The sequence below is a fragment of the Amaranthus tricolor genome, chromosome 5, assembly GCF_026212465.1.
Source record: "Amaranthus tricolor cultivar Red isolate AtriRed21 chromosome 5, ASM2621246v1, whole genome shotgun sequence".
In the NCBI taxonomy this organism is placed as follows: Eukaryota; Viridiplantae; Streptophyta; class Magnoliopsida; order Caryophyllales; family Amaranthaceae; genus Amaranthus; species Amaranthus tricolor.
This window is the reverse complement of record NC_080051.1, coordinates 13360278-13387287: the sequence shown is the minus strand read 5'-3', so window position 1 is coordinate 13387287 and position 27010 is coordinate 13360278. Positions and strand designations below refer to the sequence as shown.

The 27010-nt window shown below is 33.7% G+C and overlaps 5 protein-coding genes across 8 annotated transcripts; 2 read left to right on the top strand and 3 right to left on the bottom strand.

The window, feature by feature from the left end:
• Positions 1-334: 334 nt before the first annotated feature.
• LOC130813449 (deoxyhypusine synthase-like) lies at positions 335-2094 on the top strand. The gene is made up of 7 exons (XM_057679282.1): positions 335-529; positions 623-738; positions 924-1221; positions 1330-1401; positions 1517-1606; positions 1711-1780; positions 1979-2094. The coding sequence occupies exons 1-7, from the start codon at positions 335-337 to the stop codon at positions 2092-2094; spliced, it is 957 nt and encodes a 318-aa protein (XP_057535265.1).
• A 1975-nt stretch (positions 2095-4069) lies between these two features.
• On the bottom strand, positions 4070-4925 carry LOC130813448 (uncharacterized). The gene is made up of 3 exons (XM_057679281.1): positions 4783-4925; positions 4269-4474; positions 4070-4218 (listed from the first exon to the last, which is right to left on the bottom strand). The coding sequence occupies exons 1-3, from the start codon at positions 4923-4925 to the stop codon at positions 4070-4072; spliced, it is 498 nt and encodes a 165-aa protein (XP_057535264.1).
• Positions 4926-5441: 516 nt separating this feature from the next.
• On the bottom strand, positions 5442-6226 carry LOC130814250 (uncharacterized). The gene has a single exon (XM_057680340.1). It carries the CDS (start codon positions 6038-6040, stop codon positions 5606-5608), a length of 435 nt encoding a protein of 144 aa, XP_057536323.1. The 5' UTR covers positions 6041-6226; the 3' UTR covers positions 5442-5605.
• Positions 6227-7294: 1068 nt separating this feature from the next.
• On the top strand, positions 7295-14949 carry LOC130814249 (phosphoinositide phospholipase C 2-like). The gene is made up of 9 exons (XM_057680339.1): positions 7295-10992; positions 11513-11709; positions 12365-12496; positions 12610-12832; positions 13196-13398; positions 13639-13756; positions 13855-14007; positions 14161-14247; positions 14331-14949. The coding sequence occupies exons 1-9, from the start codon at positions 10687-10689 to the stop codon at positions 14637-14639; spliced, it is 1728 nt and encodes a 575-aa protein (XP_057536322.1). The 5' UTR covers positions 7295-10686; the 3' UTR covers positions 14640-14949.
• A 3035-nt stretch (positions 14950-17984) lies between these two features.
• LOC130814248 (putative serine/threonine-protein kinase-like protein CCR3) lies at positions 17985-25951 on the bottom strand. Of its 4 annotated transcripts, XM_057680337.1 has the most exons (4): positions 22779-25951; positions 21444-22129; positions 20459-20566; positions 17985-20347 (listed from the first exon to the last, which is right to left on the bottom strand). In XM_057680337.1, exons 2-4 carry the CDS (start codon positions 21490-21492, stop codon positions 18192-18194), a joined length of 2313 nt encoding a protein of 770 aa, XP_057536320.1. In that variant the 5' UTR covers positions 21493-22129; positions 22779-25951; the 3' UTR covers positions 17985-18191. The 4 variants fall into 4 exon arrangements, with proteins under 4 accessions (XP_057536320.1, XP_057536319.1, XP_057536318.1 ...); XM_057680336.1 differs by having other exon boundaries at positions 20459-22129; XM_057680335.1 differs by having other exon boundaries at positions 17985-20566.
• Between the last annotated feature and the right edge of the window lie 1059 nt (positions 25952-27010).

The following is a 27010-nucleotide window of genomic DNA, read 5'->3' as shown; positions in this document are numbered from 1 at the left end:
TCTTTGAATTTCTTGGGCTTTGTTGTAATTATCAGATTAATGTATGTGTATTTCATCAGTTTGAAATGTTCGGTTGTACGGATTTTCGGTCTTGGCTCTGCGAAGGAACAAGATTTCGCCTTTTTGTTGGGCTTTGTTCTAATTATAATAAGATTTATGTATGTGTATTGGAAATTACTTGTGTTTTTCTGGATTTACTTGCATTTTCTAATTACTTGCATTTTGAAATGTGAGATTTTTGATTTTTAGTTGATGTGCTTAGTTGAAGGATGTTACATCTAATGAGGAGAAATTGATTTGTATAATTTCTACTGTCGGATTTAGGAGTACCAAAATGGAGAATGATATTATGGCATCAGTTCGCTCTGTAGTGTTCAAAGAGTCAGAAAACCTCGAAGGAAAATGCATTAAGATTGAGGGTTATGACTTTAATCAAGGAGTAAACTATCCCAAGCTTTTGAAATCATTTATCTCTACAGGTTTTCAAGCATCTAATCTCGGAGAAGCTATTGATGTTGTAAATGAAATGGTTAGCTTGATTTTCAAATTGAAGTATACTTTTATCTTTCATGTGCTGTTCTGATCATTTGCTGGTAATCATTTGAATGATGTGTGGTTTTAGCTAAATTGGCGATTGGCAAACGAGATAATTACTGAAGATTGCAGTGAGGAAGAGAAAGATCCTGTGTTTAGGGAATCTGTAAGATGCAAAGTGTTCTTAGGTTTTACCTCAAATCTGTAGTAAAAGGAAATCAGTTTTCACACTCTCACTCTTAATTGTTTGACCGTTTGGGTGTTATTTCATATTGCAGTGTAGGTGGTCATTGGATTGTAGCTACTACAGAATTATTTGTCTTTTGATAGTTGGGATTACATCAATTATTTGTCTCTTTAACGTCGTCGTGACCATGTATACAGATAAGAATTTGTTTATTTTCTTTTCTCTTGCGCTTTAACAAACATAATATTTGCACTCAATATTTTTTATTTGCACATCCTCAGGTTGATGTTGCTGTAACAACTGCTGGTGGTGTAGAAGAGGATCTTGTTAAATGCTTGGCTCCTACATTCAAAGGTGATTTTTCTTTACCTGGAGCTCAGTTGCGCTCCAAATTATTGAATCGTATTGGTAATTTATTGGTTCCAAATGAGAACTACTGCAAATTTGAGGATTGGATCATTCCCATTTTTGATAAAATGTTGGAAGAGCAAACTACAGAGGTGATTCCACTATTTTTTTAGTGGTCTAATATTTTAACTATTGATAAAATGTTACTTCGGAAATGTAAATTTAATCAGTTACAGATTTTATCTTTGACATAAATGTAGGCTTCCATCCTTCTTTTAGGGTTTACCCTTGATGCTGGATTTTCTGAATTCTCATTTTGCAATCTTTTAGCTGTACACTCGTAAGAATGATCAAGGAAAACTAGAATGGCTCGATTTATCTTATCATATTGGTATTGTACTGGTTGTCTATTTTCTGCATCACACATCATTTCTTTGTTTCCCCTAGTCATCGATACCTTGTGGGTTTCGCTTCGTTGTATCAATGTATGCTGTTAGGGGAAAGGCATCAAGTAGAAGGTTGATTTTTGGATGGCCTGTAAATATTATTGCATTGTGCCTTCATTAAAATTAACTGTAAATTTTGATATAATCCTAGTAAATAAGATGTCATGGAACTACAACTTTCTGCATAAATTATAGTTTAACATGTTATATGAAAACCGAAAAGCTCACATACTGAAATATATCAGAGTTAAAATTCTAAATAAAGGTTCCGCGAGCTAGCTGACATTTCTTGCTCACATTTTTTATGATACTTTTGTGAGATCACTATATACTGTTGGCAATGGTTTTGTATTAAGAGACCTTATTCTCGTCACCTATCATAGTTTCAAATTTCAATCATATTCTTATTTTAGTTTCAATCATGATCTCATATCTTGTGTTTCTTATTAACTTTGTTGAACAGGTAAAATAATGGAGGATAGCACTGAAATAAAGGTTGTTTCCACTCAAGAAAATGTTGAGAATGCGTCTGCAGCAAATCAAGAAACACGAGATGAATTGCTTGCAAGGCATAGGTAATATTGGTCTTTGCTCCATTTTCCTTTCAAAAAGGGTTGGTTTGTTATGCATATGTTTAAATAGTTGATAATTGGTGTGAGAGGCCCTTTTGTATCAACAAACCATTATAAGGCAGTGTTTAATCATCACTAGGATTGCATTTGTTTTGTGAATTAGTGCTCATGACTTGTAAATGGTATTATTTGCTGGGGTGCAATGCATGTTTTTTAATGATAGAAGCGAAAATCTTATTGTATGTATTGCTATGGCTATGAAGTATATCAAGCCATGACATTTAGTTGCTTCCTCTTGATCTGGAAAGTGATAAAGTTCCATGAGTTGTAAAAGTTATGTCTTGGCTTATATGCTAGAAAAACTTAAATTGCTGCATACTTATTTGCACAATGAGATTATCATTTGAGAGGGGTTGATTTGTGGAATTAGGTAAGATGTACTATTTAGGTCTTATTGAAGGAGTTAAACTTGTCTAAACTCCAAACTCCAAATTTCGGGTAATATTCATATTTTAGTCCAATTGTGAATTTGATGGTAAATTCTAAATGCTTTCCCTATACACGTAATGCTTTTGTTAGTGAATATGCTAAATGCTTTGCTTATTATGTCTCAACAAAAAGTGTAGGTATGGTTTGATTGTGAATACTCAATATTGGGGCTCATTTGATTCTTAATAACTAACAAAATTATTTGGTGTAGGGAAACATATCTTCATTGGAAATTTTTTGTACTCAATGACGAAGTTGGTGATAGCTACAAGCATTTTGGATGCGCGATGTTTTGGGTTATGAAGTAGCTATATGTGCACTTGTAAATTTTTGGACTTTTTCAAAGTGCCTATCACTTGTAAATTTTTGCATAAAAACTTGTGTATGGTTGGAGAATTATGTTGGAAAATTGGTTATCCAATCCGTTACATGTATATGAATTACGTATATTTTTGACACACGATAATATTTGGGACGTGTGATATTTTGGGATACGAATTAATATATAATGATAATCGGTGATATTAGTTTAGTTGGTTTTAAATTATTTATTATTTTAATTGTCTAGTTTATTGTAGGTTGTTTCAAAAGATAAATAGTTGTTGCGAAAAATGTTTGAAGGTTTTTTGTAACAGTAAAAGTTGTTGCGAAAAATGTGTATGTTTTTTGCAACGGTAATAGTTGTTGCGAAAAATGTGTCAGGTTTTTTGCAACAGTAATAGTTGTTGCGAAAAATGTGTATGTTTTTTGCAACGGTAATAGTTGTTGCGAAAAATGTGTCAGGTTTTTTGCAACGGTAATAGTTGTTGCGAAAAATGTGTATGTTTTTTGCAACGGTAATAGTTGTTGCTAAAAACATTAATAACAAATTTTACTTTATTGTTTTTCCTACAGTAAAGTCGTTGCAAAAGATTGACTATCATATATTGCAACAACTTAAATTGTTGTGAAAAATAGAAATTTAACAACGAAAATAGTTGTAGCTAAAAATGTAGGAAATTTGGCAACGAGCTTTTTTGTTGCTAAAAACGTTTGAAGGAATTGCAACGACATTTTTTTTTTGCAACAATAGATCTCGTTGCAAAAAACAGATACCTTTTGCAACCACCATAGTCGTTGCTAAAACCTTTAGCTACGGTTGTACCCGCAACAATGGAATTCGTTGCAAAAAACATTTTTAGCAACGAAATCAGGTTTTTAGCAACGACTTTTTCTGTTGCTAAAAACAAGTTTTCTTGTAGTGAAACAAACCCCTGGGGTTGCTTCATATAAACTTCTTCATCTAATTCTCCATACAAAAAAGCGGTTTTAACGTCCACTTGATGAATCACTAGATTATGAATAGAAGCTAACGCTACCAACAACCGAATGGTGGTTGTTCTTGTAACTAGTCCATATATATCCAAATGATCGATACCATGCTTTTGTCGAAAGCCTTGTGCCACTAAACGGGCCTTAAAGTTATCGATAGTACCATCAATTCTCATCTTCTTTCAAAAGATCCACTTGTAACCAATCAGTTTACAAGATGGAGGTAAATCAACTAATACCCATACATTAGTTCCCATGATGGAATCCATTTCTTTATTGACTTCCTTCCAAACATGTGATTCCATAGCATCGTTATACGTCAATGGGTCTTCTTCCACATTTAGTAAACATGAACACTAGAAGGAACGTCATTTCTAGTACCTTCTACTAAATATACATGAAAGTCGGGACCATAAGTCTTTGCTTGTCCTTTTCTTTTACTCCTTCTAGGAATATCTTCTTCATCCAAGGGAGTATCTTGCAAGACAATTTGTTTATTTTCATCAACATCATCTTCATGTGGATTTTCTTGTTGAACATTTTCAAGTCCAATATTGCCATCGGTACTTATTTGTAGATTTCTTTGTCTACCAATTGATCAGAATCTATTCTCATCAAATATCGCATCTCTAGACTCAATCATCGAATGAATCGATATATAGTCATTTTGTTCTATAACATAGAGCCTATAGTCTTTGCTTCGATTTGCGTAACCTATAAATATGCATTCAAGATCTCGTTCACCGAGATTTTTTCTCTTTTGTCCGGGTACCCTTATGATAGCCCTACAACCCCAAACTTTAAGACAACTTAAGTTTGGTTTCTTTTTGTACAATAATCCATAAAGAGTTTCCTTATTGATTCTAGATGGAACTCAGTTTAGATTGCGGTCAACATTGCTTCTCCCCAAAATCCATTACTCAAGTTCAAGTATGACAACATGGAATTAACCATTTCTTGAAGAGTTCGGTTCTTCCTTTCCACCACACCATTGGATTGTGGTGCATAACCGACATTTGTTTCATGTATAATTCTCATTGATTGGAAATAATGAGGATCATAGTATTCTCCTCCTTTGTCGGTTCTTAATCTCTTAAGTTTACCATTAATTTGAAGTTCAACTTCATTCTTGTAAACTTTGAAAAAGTTAAGTGCCTTATCTTTCGAATGCAAAAGATAAGCATAACAAAATCTTGAATAATCATTAATAAAAGTAATTACATATTTTTTATTGCCTAATGATGGTGTACGATGAAAGTCACAAAGATCACTATGTAAAAGTTCTAAAATTTCAGATTTTCTTTCAACACTTTTGAAAGGCATTCTTGTGAAGTAATTAAGCATGCACGTTTTGCAATTTTTCAGATTTTTGTTCACATAAAGGTATCAATTCATGGTTAAACATAAAAGAAACTTTACCAAAGTTAACATGTGCCAATCTAAGATGCCATAAATAATGTAAATCATCACACATATTTTTATTACATATCGTGTTTTTAGAATTACAATTTAAGGAAAGTTTTAAAAAAATTACAACATAAATAAGTACGACCTATAAAAAAGTTACACTTAGATATTACAAATCTATCGGCTTCAAAGACCAACTTATATCCTAATCGATTCAACATAGGACCGGAAAAAAGATTCCTACTAATATCGGGAGAAAAGTATATATCCCTAAGGACTAATGTATTTTCCGATGTAAACAAGAGTTCCACTTATCCTTTACCATGGACTTCGATTGATGAATTATCTCCCATGTAGAGATTCTCTCCATCCACAACATTGTGCAAAGTTTTAAACCAATGTTTACTCTTGCACACATGTCTCGAGGCCCCCGAATCGATCCACCAAGACATGTCATCATCCTGCACAATATTCACATTAGAATCCATGGAAGATAGATTCAAACTAGAATTTTCATCCAAAATTGCAAGATTACCTTTAGTAGGAGGGTTATTGCTTGTAGAAGTATTACCCTTCATCTTCTTAAGTTTATTCTTAAACACAAAGCAATTTTTCTTGCGATGTCCGGGCTTTCCACATTCCCAACAAGCATTATCATTAACCTTTTTCATGTCTTTTCCTTTGGGATTTTGTGATTTCTTCCTCTTGTCTCCACTTGTTGAAGCCTTTTCATTATCTATCACCATGTTAAGGTTGAAAGATTGGGATTGTCCCCCTTTGAACTTTCAACTTGAAGATGTTGAGCGAGTTCCGAGAGAGTAATCTCTTCCTTTTTATGTTTAAGGGTATGTTTAACATCCCTTCAAGTGTTTGGCAACTTGTCTATGATATTGTAAATTTCATCCATAGTTATGTCATGCACTTTCATGTTATTATACATGGGTTGTAATTCATGGAATTGATCCATCACCGAACGGTTGTCTCACATTTTGTAATTATTAAAATTACTGACTAAAGTTCTTAGAACTTGCATCTTCCGACATATATTTATCTTCTAAACTATCCCATAATATCTTAGCGGATTCAAGAAATTGATAAATATCGAAAAGAGAATCGCACATATCGTTGAGGATGTGTCCTCTACATATGAAATCATCATTCTCCCACTTGTTAAGCTTTCTTGCCTCCTTCAAAGTTTCATTATCCTTGTCTTCCGGTTTCGGAGTGCTTATCATAGGACACATTGACAGAAGTCAAAATAAACGATGAGCATCTTCTTTTGCCATCTTCTGAATTCCACACCCAAAAACTTGTCCAATTGCATGAAATTCGAAGTGAGCTCCTTGACGCTTGCCATGATCGCAGAAATTTCTCACAATATATTATTACAAATAATAATGAGGAAAATAAACTACAAATACAAGATGATGTTTGTAGTATCCCCTTTGTGTATGGCTATAGACTCCTTACTTGAATCAACCACAAAGTGAACAACACCGTAAAGAATATATGTTTGTGTTGGCCTCTTAAGGTTTTGATGATGACTTTACTTTTAAATAAACAAACATATTTTAGAGATTGTTTTGTAGGTATATATCCGATTTAATGTGAATCGTTGATGAAGCCTATGACTTGATTCGTGGAAGCTGTACATGTCTCAAATATCCAAGATGTTGGGCAATTGCTTTGGAAGACAGTTTACTGTTCCTAGAGTTGAAGTTCTGACGAAAGTTGTAGATGGAGACAGTGTGCTGTTCCTCACGATACAGGTCTGAAGAATAGCATCGACTGAAAATTTGCGAATTAATTATTTTCTGTTTTTAAGTTGATGTAATGGTTTAGAATTAATTTAATTGCTTAAATTAATTAGTAAGTTAATTGGCAAATCTATTTTTAGGTTTTCTAAAAATAGCCCAAGACTTTTTCTTAATTAGATTTAGATCTCCTATTTTTTAGGATCTTATGTTTTAAACTCCTATGCTATTTTTAGCATTAAGGAAACTGATTTTTCCTTGAGCAAATAACAGCCGGACACGCATAATTCCACCACCTTTTGTTTTGAGAACGTGGGGGTAGTGGAGGTATGTGTGAGATAGTGGACGTTATGCTTATGGTAACTGCTGGCTGTTCCCTCTATAAATAGAAGGGACTTTGCTCGAATCAAAAATCAATCCTTTTTAGGATTCAAGAGTGTCCATTAAAGGGAGATCATCTTAAGAAAAATATTTTCAGTTTTCCAATGCCAATTAATTTATTATATTTTTCTTAAGTAATTATTTTAATTCTTATCCTCTTGAGAAATGGCCTTGTAAAGGGTAATTGAGTGTTTTGTTGTAATTAGACTTATGGGAAGTCTAAGGGAATAGAGAATAGAATCGAGAGAAGAGAAAGAGAAGGAGAGAAGAGAAGAGAAAGAGAAGAGAAGAGAAGTAGGCCTAAGTAGAGAAGCTTTGAGTAAAGCGTTTAGAGAATTGAGAAGCTTCAAGTGAAGCAAAACATTGTTATGTGTAATTGTAATTGATTGCCTTAACATAGTGAGAATTTTGAAATCCCGGGGGGTCGTGGTTTTTTCCTTCTTATTAGGCCAAGAAGGTTTCCACGTAAAAATCCTTGTCTCCTTTTATTATTTTTCTTTTCGTTTTTAAGTTTAAGTTTTTGTCCTTTACTTAATATAATTCCGCAAAAATTAGAGGCAAAAATCTTAAACCTACTACACAACAATTCACCCCCCTCTTGTTGCATTCGATCATCTATTAGCATTCCTACAGTTTGCAACGATAAACGTCACTCGGAAATCTTGATATAGATTGAAGGCGACTACAAGCTTTCCTATTATGATATTTGCCCCACAAAGGTACTTGGGTTATGAGAATGGAAATTCACAATGAGATACAATTAGTCACATCAACCGATCAGTACGAACCGATTAAATTAAATGATTATGTATTTATGTAGAGATTAAAACCAGAAAAACAATAAAAGAGTTAATTACTCTCTTCTATGTTTCAAGAGATTGAGAGAAAGATTAAGTAGAAATTCTATTCCAAAATGTAAATAATTTCCATGCACTCACACTTATTTATAGAGTTGAAATGACATATGGATTCATCCAAAACATACATCAATAATAACTGATGATTATCAATTAACTATGACGTAAAATATTTGTTCATAACAACACAATCCTCCATGAACAAATGCATTGTTCTGAAGTGCTCGAACGAGAATAATATGTGCTCGAACGATCATAAGCCAAATCAACTTCCAGAAACTTTCTGACGCGAAATTTCTAAGTGCTCGAACGAGCAAATGCCAAAAAATCAAGCAAAAGGTTTTCGAACAAACTGCATGACGAATGAGCAAGTGCTTGAACGAGCACCATCATGCTCAAACGAGCAGACCAACCAACCGAGCACATGTTTTTGGTTCCGTTGTTACGTTATTGCTTAGTGTATGCCTTAGTATATATCTTAAACCTTTGAATATAGTCTTACATGCTCTAAATCTCAACATGTACAAGAAGGAAGGACAGAAATTTGAGCATGTAAAATTGGTCATGAAATTTCAATTTCTATAACATGCTGCTGTCTTACTTCTTTCATCATCAATTTACCATACTTTCAATTCCTACCATATAAGTCCATGTCGGTTAAACTTGGGAGCTTATATTGCACACAAATATTTTACGTGTCCAAGTGTTAAATTTGACTAATTAATGCAAACTACTTACAAGCACTAAAAACACACAAATTCTATAATGCTATGGTGGGGAATGATGATTTATTTCTAAAATATGGATTTGACTCTTTTTTAGTGTTTGACAAATAAAGGATATTTAAATTTGGATTCGAGGCAAATCCACTATGGTTATAAAAGTGGTTAGAAATGAGAATTTTATGTCATTCTAAAATTCTTCATTAATAAATTCATAATTAAAATCTTCAATTTGAAATAACATACATATTCCCAAACGAAATCTAAATTTGATTCAAATTAAAGTATCTAAATATTTGTCCTAATGTCAAAACTCCCACAAGAATGTGAGGTAAAATGAAAATTACGACTAAAATGTGTGAGTTGTTTCATCTACCAATAAATTAAGTCACATAATTTCCATTGATGACTATAATTTATTCATAATAATACCATGTGAATGAAGTAACAAACATGTATTAATTCAAAGATCGTTCAAATACTATAATTCCATGCAATTATTTTCAAAGATTGAATTAGATTAAACAAAGCTTTTACAACATTAAGAATTAAGAATAGCGTGCTTGGTGTCTAATGTATGGATTAATCTCTATTTAATTATAATTATGTGGGAAGGCAATCCTTTTTGCAACTACGAAGAAACATAGCCCTTTCAATATTTATTCTAGTTTTAAGTCTGAAGAAGAATGTGAAAGTTGATTCATCTTAAACAAAGTGGAAACATAATCAGCAGAATTTATTTCCTTCTTTATCAAAAAAAAAATTCCATTAATAAATTAAAAAGATACTATAGTCGGATTATTTTTATATAATTCACACCATTTTGGCATGACACAACTATTCAAAAAGTATCATTTGATAGCAAAATACCATTATTGTCCCTAAATAATAAAAAAAAAGTGTAAAAGTAAATAAAATATAGCGTAAGAATATAATAGTAGTAAATATAATAATGTAGCAAGTATTATGAAAAGATAAAAAAAGGAAAATGTAGTAAATATTATGGAACGGAGGAAGTGTATACCTAATGCTCCACACACCTGGTGGGTCAATTGTAAAAGACCTTTTATGACCACTAACAAGACTAAAGTTGTGTACATCCATCCTCAAACACCACGTAGGTGGAGCCACTAATAGCATCAACGTAATAGAATGTTGATAGAGAATTAAAGATACTAAAATTGGATTTTTTTTTTTAATTGACTTAATAAATCATGTGCATGTTATTATATATGCATACTTAAAGTAGCATATTATGGTCAATGAAAAATACTATTTTTTGATAATTAGCAAGACTAAAGTTGGGTGCATCTGATCCTTCAATTTTGATACGAAATTAAAGATAATAAAATTAGACTTTTTTTTTTAATTGACTTAATAAACATGTGCATGTTATTATATATCTATACTTAAAAGTAGCATATGATGGTTAGTCGAAAAGAATATTTTTTGATCATTAGCAAGACTAAAGTTGCGTACACCCGACCCTTCAATTTTGCCTACAATGTTGGATAGAGAGCTAAAGTTGCTTCACAATATGAGCAAGGAGAATGTTTGTTGTATTTTTATAATGTAAAGCAACTATTCTCAGTCGTCCTTTTAATGCAACAAAGTTTAAAGGGCAGAAAACACCAAGTTGAGGGATCAGAAAAAGAAAAAACAACAAAGTTTTACAAAAATGACCAAACAAGCATATGAATTCTGTTTTTGTTACCGGAGAATGTTTAAGCTAAAAATGGCAGAACCTCCAGAAGATGTTGTGAATATATTCAACAAGTACTCTGATAATGGACTTATGTCCATTGAAAGGCTTCATCATTTTTTGGTAGATTTTCAAGGAGAAGAAAAGGCTACATATGATCATGCTCAAAACATTTTCAACAGTCTTAAACATCTTCATGTTTTTCAGAGGAAGGGTCTTCACCTTGATGATTTCTTTAAATATCTTTTTGGGGATCTTAATCCTCCTCTTGCACCTCTTGGGGTAATACTTTTGTCTTTGAATTCGTCGTTATTTCTTTTTGTTGTATGCTTTTGTGTTCACTCTCGATGGAGCTACATATTTGAAGTTTTTTCGGTTTTAGATTGTCATGATCTCTATCAAGGATCAACTTGTTTATTACAAAGGTAAGGTTGTGTTATTAGCAAAGTTAGAGTTCTAGGTGAGGAGGAATCGAATAGGGGACGCGAATCATAGTTATGACTTTAGGTGGGGGGCAAAAAGCATACCATTATCTTTAAAAGATAAGGGGATTTGCCTACTCTAGCGAATCCCTATCTTACTCTTAAGGTTGTATACATCTGACTTCTTAAATGCCATCTGAGTGAGAGCTACTTAGTAGCATTATGTAATATGATGTTGTTTCACCTTTATGATTTGATATTTTTTTGGATATAATCCAATTTTCCAATTCTCGTCATCTTTAACAAAATTCTGTGACATATACTACACTGTGTTTTGTTCTGAATTTGTAAGCATCTTGTAAACTTTTGTGCTATTACAGGTGCACCATGACATGACAGCACCATTGGCTCACTATTTTCTGTACACAGGCCACAATTCCTACTTAACCGGGAATCAGCTCAGCAGCACAAGCAGCATTGTGCCCATCATTAAGGCCTTAAGAAGCGGAGTCAGGGTGATCGAGCTAGATTTATGGCCCAACTCCAAAAAGAATGATGTCGAAGTTTACCATGGAGGGTATGTCTTTTTACAGAAAACTCGATACATATTAAGTAGTGTACTAATGAGCAGAAAATAACCTAAATGTGTACATAGAAGTAGGAACTTGGGCTACTTGCTAGTAAATAAAACTGAAATCTAAAGAGGAACTTGGGCGACTTCAGGGTCTAAAACTGCACACTTTTTCTTAATGTATAATTTAGGCGGTGTTTGGTACATGGCTTTTGGCTTAATTTTTTGGTTGGCTTTTGGCTTTTGGTGTGTTGGTTAGTTATACAGCCAAAAAAAATGTTTGGTAAATGGATTTAATGTAGCTAAAAAGCCGGCTTTTTAAGTCAAAATGAAAAAGCTGCTTCAGCTAGCTTCTTTGGTTGGCTTTTAGCTTGTTGACCCACTTTTTCTCTAATAAATAGCCAACAGCTAATACTCAAATTTACCAAATATCTCCTCGAACAGCTGATTTTTTTAGCTAGCTTAAAAGCCAACAAAAACAGCCAACATATCCGGCTGATCAAACAAGCCAACTAAAAAAGCCAACCGCCAACAGTCAACAACCAATTGTTAAACACCCCTAAACTAGGTTTTTTCCGACTCTTTTCATGGTGATCAGTGTCCAAATGTTAGACAACCACCCGAACTCACATAAATGTTGTTTCAACTCACACTCTCACAGGACAATGACTCCTCCGGTGAAACTTATAAAGTGTTTGGAGGCGATCAAGGAAAACGCATTTTATGCTTCAGAGTACCCTGTCATTATCACATTTGAAGATCATTTAGACTCTTTTCTTCAGGCTAAAGTTGCCCAGGAAAGTTTTCCCAGTTTGCTTTTTATTTCATTGAATGTAACAGCATTTTAATGTATTGATTGTACATAAGGATTTGTTTCTTAAATTGTGTTCTGTTTTTTCCTCTAATTCAGATGGTTACTACAACATTTGGAAATATGCTATTTCCAGGCATGGATTTTTTAGAATTTCCTTCACCAGAATCTTTGAAAAGAAGGATTCTTATATCAACTAAACAACCAAAAGAATCCCGAGACAGTCTTAAGGAAGAAGAACCCAATGAACAAAAGCTGAAAGAATCTACTGATAGTTCAGTGCATACTTTAGGAGATAAAGGCAGATCGCAAATCACGGTTAGCATATTTTTTTAAGGAAAAATTTGGTGAATAATCTCACAGGTTGTCCATCAGTTATTAATAATTTCTACTATTAATTAGTTCTTAATAATTCAATCTTTGTATATTTTTCTTTGACAAGACCTTTGCCGGATTTTAATCAACTACTGTAGTAGGTGTCTATAGTAGTCGATTAAATTGTGGCAAAAAGCGTTGTCAGCAAAAAATACACAAAGATTAGATTATCTAGATATAATCAATAGTGGGAATTATTCACGGTAGAAGAGCAATATGTGGGATTATTTAGGGCAATTTATTTGTTGGTGTTTTCATAATATATAAAAAATTTTCTATTAATATTTTATTAAAATGAATTGGCAGCAAAGTGGGATGGAGGAAGAGGATGAGGAAGAGGAAGAAACATTAATTCCTGAATATAAGAATTTGATTTGCATTCATGCTGTGAAGGGGAGAGGTGGTTTGGAAAACTTACTTAAGGGAGACTCCAAGAGAGTTGCCCGCTTGAGTTTAAAAGAGCAGAAGCTCGAAAATGTTGTTAGGACTCGTTCAACTGATATCATTCGGTTAGTAATCACAAACTCGATACACTATACCATTTCGATCTACTCCTTTATCATCTATTTATTCGTCTTTGGTTCTATAATGTGCAAGGTTACACATGATGCACGGATTTTATAAACTAATGTTTTGCAAAGAATGATCACACATCACATTTTCGATTTAAGTTTAGGTAACTTCAGAAAAGGGCTTAAGCAATTTTTTGCAACTATCCATAACAAACAATAGAACTATTTATGCTTCAGATTTACTCAGAAGAACCTATTAAGAGTATATCCAAAGGGTACTCGAATTCTATCTTCAAATTACGATCCTTTCATTGGGTGGACTCATGGAGCTCAAATGGTTGCACTAAATATGCAGGTTTACATCTCTATTTTCTATCAACTCCATTTTCTGCTGTTTCTAATGAAAGGATCATCAATCTCTCACATTCATTTCTGCAATTTTTTATTAAAAAGGGATATGGAAAGTACCTATGGATTATGCAAGGAATGTTCAGAGCAAATGGTGGGTGTGGCTATGTTAAAAAGCCGGATTTCCTTTTAAACATTGGTTCAAATAATGAGGTTTCCGACCCCAGCATCAGAAGGCAAGTCAAGAAAACTTTGAAGGTTTGTAGCAAAAACATCCAATAATCTCACGGCTTTTGATTCTGAAATACTCTCTTTGATCCTTTGAATTTAGTACATGAGAACCCCAAAGTGTTCCTGTCTATGGCATTTAAACGTTTAAGTATCTTCGTTTCTAAAGAATGCAATGAACAGGTAATGATATACATGGGGGAAGGATGGCATTTGGAATTCAATCAGACTCATTTCAACCAATATTCACCCCCAGATTTCTTCACTAAGGTCTGCTGAAACATTTTTCAGTTCAGAATTATTTTCAGTGTGTACTGTTCTGATACAAGTTTTGTTTCATTTGTTGGTTGTAGCTTCAAGTACTGGGAGTCCCAACTGACAAAAGGAAGGTGAAAACAGTGCCTATTGAAGATCAATGGATCCCTTTGTGGAACGAAGAGTTCGAGTTCCCATTAACAGTTCCTGAACTAGCTGTCTTAAGGATCGAAGTTCGTGATTATAACATGAGTCAGAGGCATGATTTTGGAGGCCAAACTTGCTTGCCTGTGTCAGAGCTTCAGAGCGGCATTCGAGCTGTTCCGTTGTACAATAAGAAGGGAGAAAGATATAAGTTTGTAAAACTTTTGATGAGGTTTCAGTTTGTAGAAGCTAACTTACTGTGATCTAGTGTACTGTACTAGATGAGATAGGGATCAGTGATCACAAATCACAGATCATTCTGTGTATCAAAAATTTTACTTGAGTTACTAAGGTGTGCAATGGGCTGGGGTCCATTGGGCCTCTAGGCTCGACCCTTTATTAAACGGGCTTTTAACGGGTAGGGTCTTAAGTGGGCTGGACTTTTAAACGGTCAACTTTTATAATATATGAAGCGGGCTAAAAATAGATTTTTGTCGTGTTATTTTTGGTTTGTTTGGTTCTGAATCATATTCGTATTTTTTGTGAATCATTTTCCTTCAAGAATAGTTTATGAACTGTTTGGTTCTATTTCCTAGTAAATGTTCCTGGCTAATTTGGTTCTGTTCATCATCAATCACCATATTTTCTTATTTTGTCGGCTGATCAAGTTCAGCTAACAGTTGTATATTATTTTTGGGATATTTTGTATAGTAGGCAGGGGCGAAATCAGGATTTTGAGTTAGGGGAGGCCAAATTGTCGATATACTAGCAAATTATTTATCATATAAAAACTAGTTAAACTATGAAAATCCTAAAACCGTATAAATTGAAATGAACCTGAATCATAGCAAAAATTGTATTTAACAAATAGAGTCGAAGTTTTCCTATAATTACCCTTTTTAAAAAACGAACTAAGTGTTTTTGACTATATATTTGCCTTCTAAGTCAAAAAAAACACTATTAAAATTAAGATATCAAAGATATAAGCATACTACTAAAAAAAAGATGAATGTGAAATTATGAAAGATAAATAGGAATGAATTATAGTATTAATTAAATTTATTAGTCAACTAAAAAATAATAGTTCAAATTTGGGTTTGATCCATTAACGTTAAATTACAAATATGTTATCCCAATCATTGACCTATAGTAATTTGGTTTCAATTATGACTCTTTAAATTATATTATAATATATTATTAATGGGAGCTAAATCAAAAATTACAATGAATCGCATTGTCGGAAAGGGGGGCCGGGACTCCACCGAACCCCGGTATGGCTTCGTGCAAGATGGTAGCAAATCTTTAAAAAAATTTCACAAAATAGCATTATACTTCTGGAATTTCATAACTTAATGTATAATTTAGCGTTTTTTGGGCATCAATGTTACGACAACTTAAATTCTAAATTTACAATGCTATTTGTGGAATTTTAAGGAAAGAAGGTTACTGTATTTTAATGAAAAAAGACAAGGGGAAAAACGAAATTTCACAACTTAACGTATAATTTAATTTTTTGGGGATTAATATTACGGCAGCTTAAATTCCAAAAATATTATGCTATTTTGCGGAATTCTTTTTAAGATTTGCCACAACTAGCCTTTTGTAAAAGTTCTTGCCTACCATGTTGAATATCTCATTATTTTTTAATCGTGTATAAGGTCAGAGAATCCAATACATCCCTAAAATTTGAAGAAATAAGATAAACATATCGGGCCGGGCCGGTTTGGGCTTGAAGGATGGCCTGTTTCTATTAAAGCCCGACCCGGCCCTTATCAGGCCCATTACAGAGTTCTTGGGATACCAGTAATTTATATGATTCTTATAGCTTTTTTTATTTTCAGATTAATCATAATTTTAATTTTATCAGTAATACACAAAATATGAATTTGCTTGTAATTTCATCAGAAACAAAAGCCAACAATATTACATAAAAACACATAGTTCGAAAAATGTAAAGAGTATCTACAATTTCCGAAGACATGGTATTAGCCTAAAATAGTTTCTTACAATTTCTTCTCAAGCGTAGTTTTTATCCTTCCTTAAACAATCAAGTAAGAATATCTATACCTAATTTTTTAGCTACTAAAATTTAATAAGTTTGAGAATTTTGCATTGGTCTAATGGTTCAGAACTTTCACTTTCACCATATTTAATTAGAGAATTGAAAACAGTTTTATTGTTAAGTGTAAGGTTATGTACAACATACACACTTATGACTTCCCTCTTCACGCCTATGAAAGCCACTATAGCAGCATTACATGTTAAATGCATTTATTGAAGAACTTAGAAGAGATTATAAGTCAATCAACAACTTAACACAACCTCTATGAAATAAACTTGCAAACATGAAAACTAAACTTGGAATAGAAGCTAACGCAAAATCAAAAATCTTTTAGACTAAAAATTTCTTTGAAAATTTGATACCAAATTGAGGCATTAAGAAGTTTTCTTAAAAGTGTTATTCGCCTACTTGGTGTTTAAGCATAAAATTTGGATTACATTTTTTAGATACAACGGTTTGCACCTTAACATAAGCACTTTATGCAAGGCAATATGATGAATAAGAGACTGTGATTAAACTTAGAAATTAACGGCCCGTTTGATTATTAGTACTAAATGTTGGTAATGGGAATATTTTATAGTATAACATTTCATGAAAAGTTTCATGTCATTCCCATGTTAATGAAACTATGATCACAAAAATTTTTTTGTTTACAAATTTTCATTACCAGCTAATACCACTCTCCCAATGGTGATGCATTGGAATGAAATTTATGAAGAAAATGAGATGATTAAAGTTGGATAAGTATGGCCATCAAGACAGCAAGGGATTTTTCAACCAAAATTACACTAGATTTTATTCACATTACCACCGTTTAATACCATTTACCAATCTTTTAAAGTCGTAAGTGATTGAGTTTGTGCGACTCTTTCACTTAGAAAACATGTAGAGAAAGAGTAGGAAAAAAAGAAATTAGAAAAATCGTTACAATTTGCCTAAAGGAGTCCTTAATTAACATTCATTTATAATGAAAGAAACAATGCCACATATTGCTGTTCCATAATCTTAGTTTACAGCTTTGCCTTTGACAAAGATGTGTTTTAAAAAGCATAGACAGCTTGTCAATTTGAAATTTAGCTTTATGATTGGCCTCCCTTAAACAACAAAAGTCATGCTTCCCTCTAATGTTTTGGTCCCCTTCTCTTGACTAATTTGTTTTTATTTTCGACAAACAGAAAAATTATAGTTTTTAAAGTGTCGGAGTTTAATTCTTATTTATGTGAAGTTCCACCTCAAAGTTGCTATCAATTTTTTTTTTTTTGCAACGATAAGAGTACATACATTCAATCTCTTAAACTATGCCTAGATGAAAGTAAATTCATTTAAGATGATAAATATATTGTTGTCAACTAGTTCTGGATCAATATTATGTCACCAAGGGTCAATCAAAAACATCTTTGTTAGTTGTATCATTGACAAGGGTAAGGTTGCATATATCTGACCCCCCAAACCCCACCCTAAATGAGAGCAACTTAAAGGCGTTGGATTATTACCAATGTTCACATATTTGATTTTCTTCAAAGATGCCTTCTAGAAAATTTTCAGATATACAAAAATGTCACACTCCAAAAGTTCCCTTCAATATTCAATCTCTATTAATACCTTTATCATGTACACTAATTAAGTAGTAAAAGCTACGAATGGAAATGCACTATAACAGAAGTCTAAAATGAAAATTAAACAAACAGAACCAAAAAAGTGATATAATCTCGAACAAAACCGTGGGAAATATGACTTGTGAAGAGAATTCATTTCAACTAAAAGAATAGAAATTGGGAGAGAAGGTACCAGAGCTGCCTCTACATTGGGCTAAGGCCCTCTCCAAATTGGCAACTACATCCGACATTGTTGGCCTTTCTTTCCCTTCCAAGTTGACGCACATCATCGCGGTGTAAGCCAAGAGCTCGATGGCCTCAGACTCATTCATTATTGGCAGATCGACTCGCTTATCCAAGACCTTCCACATCTCCCCTGCCACAATGAAGGGACCTGCATACTCCACCACTCCTGTTGGCCCATGTTCTTCATCTTCCTTAAACAAGGCCTTCTTACCCGTCAAAAGTTCCAACAAAACGACCCCAAAACCATACACATCGCTCTTGGTTGTCAGAACCTTAAGAACATAGTACTCGGGATCAATATACCCTAATGTCCCAACTGCTTTGATAGACATGCTCCCTTCCTCGTTCTCAGGACCCTTCAATGACAACCCAAAGTCGGAAACCCTTCCAACCCAACTTGCATCAAGAAGGATGTTTGAACTCTTGATATCTCGATGAATGATGGGTGGAACCGCATAATTATGAAGGTACTCGATCCCTCTTGCTGCGTCCAAAGCAATCTTGATTCTCATCTTCCATGAATTCAATGGGCTACCATTGTTGCTTGTGTTCTTGCAATGCAAATGATCATGCAGAGCTCCATTGCTCATAAACTCATACACCAGAAGTCTCTCGTTCCTTTCTTCACAAAACCCGACAAGACCCACCAAGTGTTTGTGGTGAACCCGAGATAATAACATCAATTCCGACTCGAATGCATTTTCTCTATTCTTGGTGGTGCAGATTTCTTCCCTCTTGATGGCCACTTCACAGCCATTGGTAAGTTTTCCTTTGTACACAGTCCCGAAGCTCCCTCTCCCAATCTTGTTTTCTGAAGAGAAATTTTTGGTAGCAGCAGCTAGCTCCATCAGGGTAAACACCTCCGCCTTTTCCACGTGCTTTAACGAATGATCCCAGCTCCTCTGAGACGCCAAAGTCATAGAAAGCTGAGTGATTGACGACGATCTTGATTGAGGTGCACTTGAAGCATTACTTGCTATAAAAGCTGAATCAGCAGCATTACTACTCCCTACAGAATTAAGTTCCTTGTCCCTCGTAACATTTTCAACTTTCCTTTCCTTTGAAAAGTATGATCGTTTTTGGTATAAGCAGTAACCAAGGGCCAATATTCCAGATATGATACCAACAAGCCCAAATAGCTCATATGCCCAAAAAGGACGGTCTTTTTCCCTTTTTTGTGGTAAGGATGGAACAGGAAATGAAGGTGAAACTGCTATTGGAGATGGTGCCGGCTCAGCTGCTAGGGCTAGATTCATTCTAGGCCTTGACGAAAGTGGAAGATCAATCACACACGGCCTACATATAATTGTATCACCACTGCAATGTGATTCTGAACCTGGAAACAAGCCACAAAGTTCACAAGATTCTCGAACACATCTATCAGGAATCATACTTGGCAACGGAAGTGTAGTACTAAACTCATCGGACCAGCCAAGACCCCAACAATTGAGAGTAAAATCGTTGGTTTTCAGACCACATGTGAAATCAATTCCGGCAACAATTGACACGAATGAAAACCTCTGGATCTTCGGATAGACAATCACAGATGTATTTCCGCCATTACCCCAGCAGATGACCGAACCATTACTTCTTTGCAAAGCACAGGAGTAGGTCCCACCGAGTGCAAGCTCAGAAAAGTGAAACGGGAATTCCAAAGGGACGTCGAGTTGGCCAGAATTGTTGTTGCCTTTACAGATTAGAAACCCAGACATTGTGATACCACATGCATGGGATTTCCCAGCAACTAAAGTCAGCATTGATAGATTTTCAAACTCCCTTTCAATAAAATCCCCCATCCCACTTTCACCCCAACAAAGAACATTCCTTTCATCCTTCACTATCGCGCATGAAAACCCTTCCCCTGCTGTGATTGCAACAAAAGCCGTTTCTCCCCCAGGCGGCAATGTTGGGGATAGGAAAGAGAATCTTCCTTCTCTTTCCCAGCAAAGGATCTTACCAGTTCGGGCCTGCACTACGCAAACTTGATCATCTCCAACTGTTAGATCATTCAACGGGAAAAGGGTGTTATGGTAAATTCGCTTTCCATGGAAACTGGAGTTGGAAAATCCTGCGTTCCAGCAGAAGAGCTCAGTCCCATTAAAACTCAAACCACAGAAGAAATCCCGGCCGCCAGCAATGGCTTCATAGGAGATGTTTGGAAGGACAGAAAATACTTTACCCTGTTGGAAACATTGGATGCCCTGCAATGATTTTCCTGCCAGTATGCCGCAGACAGTGTTGAAACCATAGCTGACAGCAATAGTCGAGGAAGAGCCGAGGCCGCTGACTTTGTTTAAGGTAAGAAGAATAAGGAAAGTTAAAGAACAACAAAAGACGGACACCATCCGCAAGGAATTTACATAGCTGGTGTTTTTCTTCATGGAAATGTTTCAGAGGAAAAAAGATTGTAGACATGGAAGAAAGTAAGAGAACAAAGATCGTACAAGGAGGACAGAAAGCGAAAGGGACGAGAGCAGACCCATTAAAATCAAACCAAAGGCGCTGAAGATGAAATCTTGGATATGGCAGGAGAATACAACAAAACTACAATTTTCTGTAAGCTTGAAAATAAATAACATAATATGACAACTGACAAATAACTAGATGGTTGAGAAAGACAGGGTAATAAAGTGGCCTGCACGAATTCTTGATAATCAATAGCTTAAGTTCTTAATAATATCAAAGTATGAAATTGACAACCATGTCGTGCACAGATATGTTCTTGGTTTATTGTTATTTAATTAATAAAGAAACAAGAAGCTAACATGGACTACTAATTACCAATATTTGGTAACACTAACCGAAATAAAGAAATAAAGACACAAATAATTCCTAATAAATCTATAATTATCTGTAAAAATTGTTTGAAGCTCCAGCGGATCTTAATCGCAATTTGATAACATGGCGTTTATAAATGAACAACGCTTATAAAGCTAAGTAAACTAAGGCAGCAAACTTGATGCTAATACCAGTATCCAGCAGATTGTCATGACAAAGAGATTTACTTATCCATTAGTAAAATCAGCGATGTTGCATGATTTAATCTGCCTAATCAACTGAAAGAGTAAATTTATTTTAATCAAGATTATTCGAAGATAGAAGCATTATTCCACAACGAAAGAATAAACAATTAAAAAATATACACAGATATATGAAAATCATACCAATAGGCAGCAGAAGTGGGGAACGAAAGAAATGGTGTAACTTATTCATTTTGCAAATACACGACCATGTGGTGTAACCAAGTCTTCTACAAAGAGATCCATGATGGACGAGTAGAGACGCGTAATATGGCCGTATAGAGCGTCGCTTACTTGGAAGCTAAATAAAGATAGGCCAGGAAAAGAAGACCGCTTTGAATGCTAACATGTTCATTCTACTACAAGAATTGCCACAAGTCTTAGATGCTATTATCACAAGTTCATGAGGAGAAAGTGCCGCTAGCTCCCTGAATGCAAGCCACCAAAGTTAAAGTCATGCGGGGACTAACTTTGAGAACAGTTGACGGCACAAATTATAACTGCAGAACAGCTACTCTGAAACAGATTCATGATATTCATAAGTACCAACTTCGCTTGTACAGTCAAATAATAATCCTCGTCAAAATCTTCCATTGTTCTCCCAACGACAACTCTTTACCCTCATCGTTGTGAAAGGCAACAATCCAAAAGGGCGTGCTATCTTGATCTCCCTGCCATTGCTGCCAACTTTCCTTTGGGATTTGACTAATTTTAGTTTTCACAATAACAAGGCATTGGTGTTCAGGATCCTCATTCCAGAGAGGAAGAGAAACTTCATCTAAGACAGGAACAATATTTTACTTTGCTTCTCTTGCTGATTATCCCAACATCTACCAAAAAATTCGCAAGGCTTCAACATTTGTAAATAATCATTATTATTTGATTAAACAATAGTCATCATAAATGGCTTTTAGATTACTACCAAATATTAACCAATTTCATAATTCATTATGAAATATTCCATAATTAATCTCTGATTAAAATTAATTAATTAATTTTCCTTGAACACTTTCCATAAAATATTTCATCAGGATTTTTATTATTTTCTTGATACTTCAATTTTTAGATAAATGATCAAACATATACTTAATGTATATTGGTAATTTTTATTTGTACTTAATATATAAATCTATTACATTGTAGTAATTTTAATCTCATACTATCAATAATATCATTGCCTTTTTAATCATGATGATCATATATGAATAGATTTCTTTTCTCTTTTCTTAATAAATTATTAAAAATATTAACCCTTATTATTATTTGCATCATAAACTTTGATCATCAAAATTATATAACACATACCCACTTCTTTGGATCATGACTTGTAAAATACTAATACCCTTTACTTCAAATTAAAACTTTGAAAACATGTAAATCACTATCCAAAAGAAGATTTTAATAGTATGTAAAAGTTTTCTCACAACTTCAAACATAAAATATCATATTTTATTATTAATAAATCACAAGAAAACTTACTTGTTTTCATATCCTTTGGTAACGACGAAAGTCAACGCCCACAAGAATACGCTATTGAGATACAATGATTTACACTAAGATATAAGCGCTATATATCATAGCAACGTGAAGGAACAAGAGGGTTAATAAGATGTAAAATCAAAAATATAATTATGGAGTTTGCAAGATTCTATAACCATGTAAGAGAAAAGGTAAGGAAACTAAGAGAGGAAAAACATAAAAGCAGAATATGATATTATGCAACGACCAACTTATCCAATTGCAACTTCCACTATTTACAATAGTGTTGCATGCTGTAATACCATACATTCAAACATTAACTGATCATTAATAAGATTTCATGAGAGAACACATCCTTACATAAGTATAGCAAATGCGAAAATCACATTCTAGCGAAAAGCGACGAGTCGCTTATACTTGGCGACGAGTCGTTGTTTTCTAATGCCTACGTAAATTGCTTTCATGGAAAAGTGACAAGTCACTGCCGATAGGCGACGCATCGTGGCTTTTCTCTGTTTACGTTTTTTCTTTACATTGTTTTGCCTTTTCTTCGAAGTTAAGTTATAACACTTATATGTCCCACTATTGTCATAGTACATGATATATAACTTTACATTTATTATACTCTAAATATCTAACAGGTTGATCACTTTGTATGTAACCTAAAGCAAGTTTAAATTGAAAGTAAACGAAAACTCAATGTGGTCCTATTTGAAAAGAAAATAAACTGAATTTTATCAATCTTGAAAGTAACTCAAAAAAGATTCTAAGAATTAATCATATAAAAAGGATCCAAACTAAACTAAAACAAACAAAAAACTGACATAATCTGAAATTTAAACTAAATTAAAATTCAACCATCTTCCACGTAAAGTGATATGACTAACTCAATCTTAATCAACCAAACCATTTTAAGAATTTAAGCAACGAAAACCGAAAATTGACCTTCAAGCAAGCTCATCTTTTCTGATTATGGTTCAACCCAATCTTTAAGTCGAGATATTAATTGATAAATTTGTTAACATGAACCATATTTCTCTAATCATAACCTACTTTGGCCCAAATTGACTCCAGATTAGTCTTGAAATTCCATAAATCTTAAACTCAACTAGAGATGGCCATGGGCCTATTTACCCAACTAGACTAGAATCACCCAGGATTAGCAACCAAAACCTGCCCAAACCGGCTTAGCAAGGTAATTGTATGAATAAGGGCAATCAAACCAGCTTATCGAATTAGCCGAACAAACAGTTTCAAGAACCGCCCAAAAAATAGTCGCTCCTTTTTAAAAATAAGGTCAATTCTTGCAGTCACCACTATACATAGATGATCATTTGATCATCCATTCACCACAACTCTCCCGCTCTAACTATCTCTATTAATGTCTTTAATCACTAAATGAACACTCTTTAATTACTCCGTTAGTCTCTATAAATACTCTCAATTTCTAGTCATTCTCTTAGTTCTAATTATTATAGCCACCAAATTTTATACAACTTAAGTTCACATACATTACTAGATTTATCTCCTACAACTTGTTAATCTAAAGTTTTGATTATTACACACACTAACAAATTATTGAATATCTTTTGGAACGTAAACAATAATCATGAAAAGAAACATGAAAATCATAGCTTTGCAAGAGCTAGGTTGGATTATCTTTAAGATAATTTGAAAAGGACTTGGACTTGACTTTACAAGTGAGGGAGGATCGCCATGGTCAACAACTAAATAATAATTAAAAAAAACTCTTTAAGTAGAAAGCCTAAATCTTTACAGTTGAGTTGAGTTTTGGTCGGAAATCAATTCCTATATTCATTATTATTTTGTAGTTCTTTACTCCCTATTCCCTACGCCAATGTGTAATAGGGAAAAGGATTAGAGCAAACACGATGGATACAGACAATAATAAGGAAAAGGGCATCTCGTAGATTTTTAGTGACACATGCATAATGCACATTCACATATATATTAGTTTTCACCCCAACGCTAGCCGCCTCCGAAAGGCAGATCAAAAAATGACAAATTTTTTTGAAGGCCTTGTTAGTTTATTTATAAAGGGTTTGTTTAGCATACTTTACGGATAGCCAACCAAACACACAATAATCTGTAATAGCCAATTATTAATCATTCCAAATAACAAAGATGTTATGAATCATACCAAAGAACCTTTTCTAGTAAATATTGTTTTGAAAGCACTACAAAAAATTAACTTGGTCTACAATTACCTTCTATAAGCCTAACCAACTTGCCGATATATAAAGTCACCACTTGCACCATTTTGGCAGCTTCAAACCAACAAAAAAACTAGTTTGATTTAACAACTAAATGTTCATCAAGTAATCAACTGAAATAACAATTGAAGTACCAAAATGATCACAATCTATGGCATAATAGGTGACATGGCAATGGTGGATTTACTATTGGGCAGAAGTTACCCACGAACTACTCTAAAATATAATTGAAAATGTGTTAAATAAGGGGATAAATTATTTTAGCTTAATTCTCTCTTTTTGCTGCTAACATAACCAAACTGCTCAAATACTGATGCTTTTGACCCCTTAACCTCTTATTGTAATGCTGCTTTAGAAATTTTCTGCTCCAACAACTGAAGTCCTACTTTCACCTTGTAACATGAGGTATGCAATTAAGTGTTCGACTGAATGCTTAAGAGAAACATGGTATATGTTAGTCGTTAGACTAGGAGTATTTTGTCATTTCATCATCATCATGCTTGATGTATCCGACTATTTTTAATAGATAAATTCACCAATTTATGTAAGAAAGAGAAATGAAATTTTCATCAATTATAAAACCCAATAGAATTAGACCACACTATGAATCAAATTAGCTAAATCATGAGAACAAATTACCATAATCAACATAGAAGCACAATTTGGAACAACTGAATGAGATCAAACAAGAAATCCCTGCTTCCAATGAAATCCCAGAGGTCGAAAATTTTTCTTGTTCTGTTTTTCTGAACAAACAATTGCAAAACTTAAGTTGAAAACAACTCTATATTAGAGATCAAACGACGCGTTTCAATCTTTAATATCACCAAGATCGAAAGTACGAAGTCTTGTGATAAATAAATTACGCTATCAATAAAACCGATGTTTGTAAGAAATAATAATGCAATAAAAATGACACAAAGATTTAACGAGGTTCACCCAATTAAGGTTACGTCCTCTGATGTGTATTATTTCTTATATTATTAAAGGAGTTCAAAGAAATCTCAAATATGGAAATTACAATAGAGAAGAGATATAGGCTAGTGTTTAGCTTGGGGTGTATTTTGTGGATATGTTACAATGACATATGAGACCTCTATTTATAGAGGTTTGTACATTAATGAGTATTACATAATTAAGGCTAAGGATTAATGCACAATAAACAACTTCAAGGAACATCAAGAGTCAAAAACCGAATTCAATGCTCGATGAAGACAATGCTTCATTACTTCGATGCCTCAATCTTCATCCTTTAGCTTTCTCATTAACTATCATTCATTATGCCTTGATTACCATCATAATACGAATGTTTAAGTGTCTCCATCAACACACCATTTACTCCATGCATTGATCAGCAACTTAAACACCATCATTGACACACAAATTAATCTACCAACTTAACTACACATTAAGTGACTAACTTAAACACCCAAAAGATTCCACTTCTATGCACTCATACTAATGCATAGTCTTGAATGGTGCACTCAAGTCACCAATAACTCTAACATTAGTAGATGAACGACACTGTCTGAAAGGATTTGTGATTGATGGTCTTTGTGTAGGGTTTTAGACTCGATAATGCATTTTGGACTGGTCTCATAATTGCTGTTAAAGATAATGAAAACACAAATTGTTAGGGGAGATTGTTTATTTGAAGAGAGGCCATCTTTTAGGTCCGCTCAAAATTAATTAAATCTAATTTGACAAAACATAATATTTTAAAAAATCAAAAACAAGTGCTCATCTTGTAATCCCAGTTATAAATTGTATATGACATTTTCAAGGAAAATTTGATTTTAAAAGTATAATTTTTTTTTTTTTTGCTCTTCCATTTCTAAAGGTTCTAACTTTGAGCAACATTTGTTGCACAAACAATTGTATGCAACCGCTGCATACATGCGACTTCTTTTTTGGGCTTTCAAATACAAGGCCCATATCCCAAATAATAGCCCAACTTATTTTTCTAATTTACACGGTTATTTCTCGCTCTATTTTCAA

Coding starts and splice junctions, on each gene's coding strand:
- LOC130813449 (XM_057679282.1), top strand. CDS start 335: ATGGAGAATGATATTATGGCATCAGTTCGCTCTGTAGTGTTCAAAGAG. Junction 530..622: donor TTGATGTTGTAAATGAAATG/GTTAGCTTGATT, acceptor GTGTGGTTTTAG/CTAAATTGGCGATTGGCAAA. Junction 1,607..1,710: donor GGTTGATTTTTGGATGGCCT/GTAAATATTATT, acceptor CATAAATTATAG/TTTAACATGTTATATGAAAA.
- LOC130813448 (XM_057679281.1), bottom strand. CDS start 4,925: ATGAGAATTATACATGAAACAAATGTCGGTTATGCACCACAATCCAAT. Junction 4,475..4,782: donor GGATTTTGGGGAGAAGCAAT/GTTGACCGCAAT, acceptor ATCAATTGGTAG/ACAAAGAAATCTACAAATAA. Junction 4,219..4,268: donor TCATGTATATTTAGTAGAAG/GTACTAGAAATG, acceptor TAAATGTGGAAG/AAGACCCATTGACGTATAAC.
- LOC130814250 (XM_057680340.1), bottom strand. CDS start 6,040: ATGGTGATAGATAATGAAAAGGCTTCAACAAGTGGAGACAAGAGGAAG.
- LOC130814249 (XM_057680339.1), top strand. CDS start 10,687: ATGACCAAACAAGCATATGAATTCTGTTTTTGTTACCGGAGAATGTTT. Junction 10,993..11,512: donor CTCCTCTTGCACCTCTTGGG/GTAATACTTTTG, acceptor GTGCTATTACAG/GTGCACCATGACATGACAGC. Junction 14,008..14,160: donor AAGTCAAGAAAACTTTGAAG/GTTTGTAGCAAA, acceptor TGCAATGAACAG/GTAATGATATACATGGGGGA.
- LOC130814248 (XM_057680334.1), bottom strand. CDS start 20,660: ATGAAGAAAAACACCAGCTATGTAAATTCCTTGCGGATGGTGTCCGTC.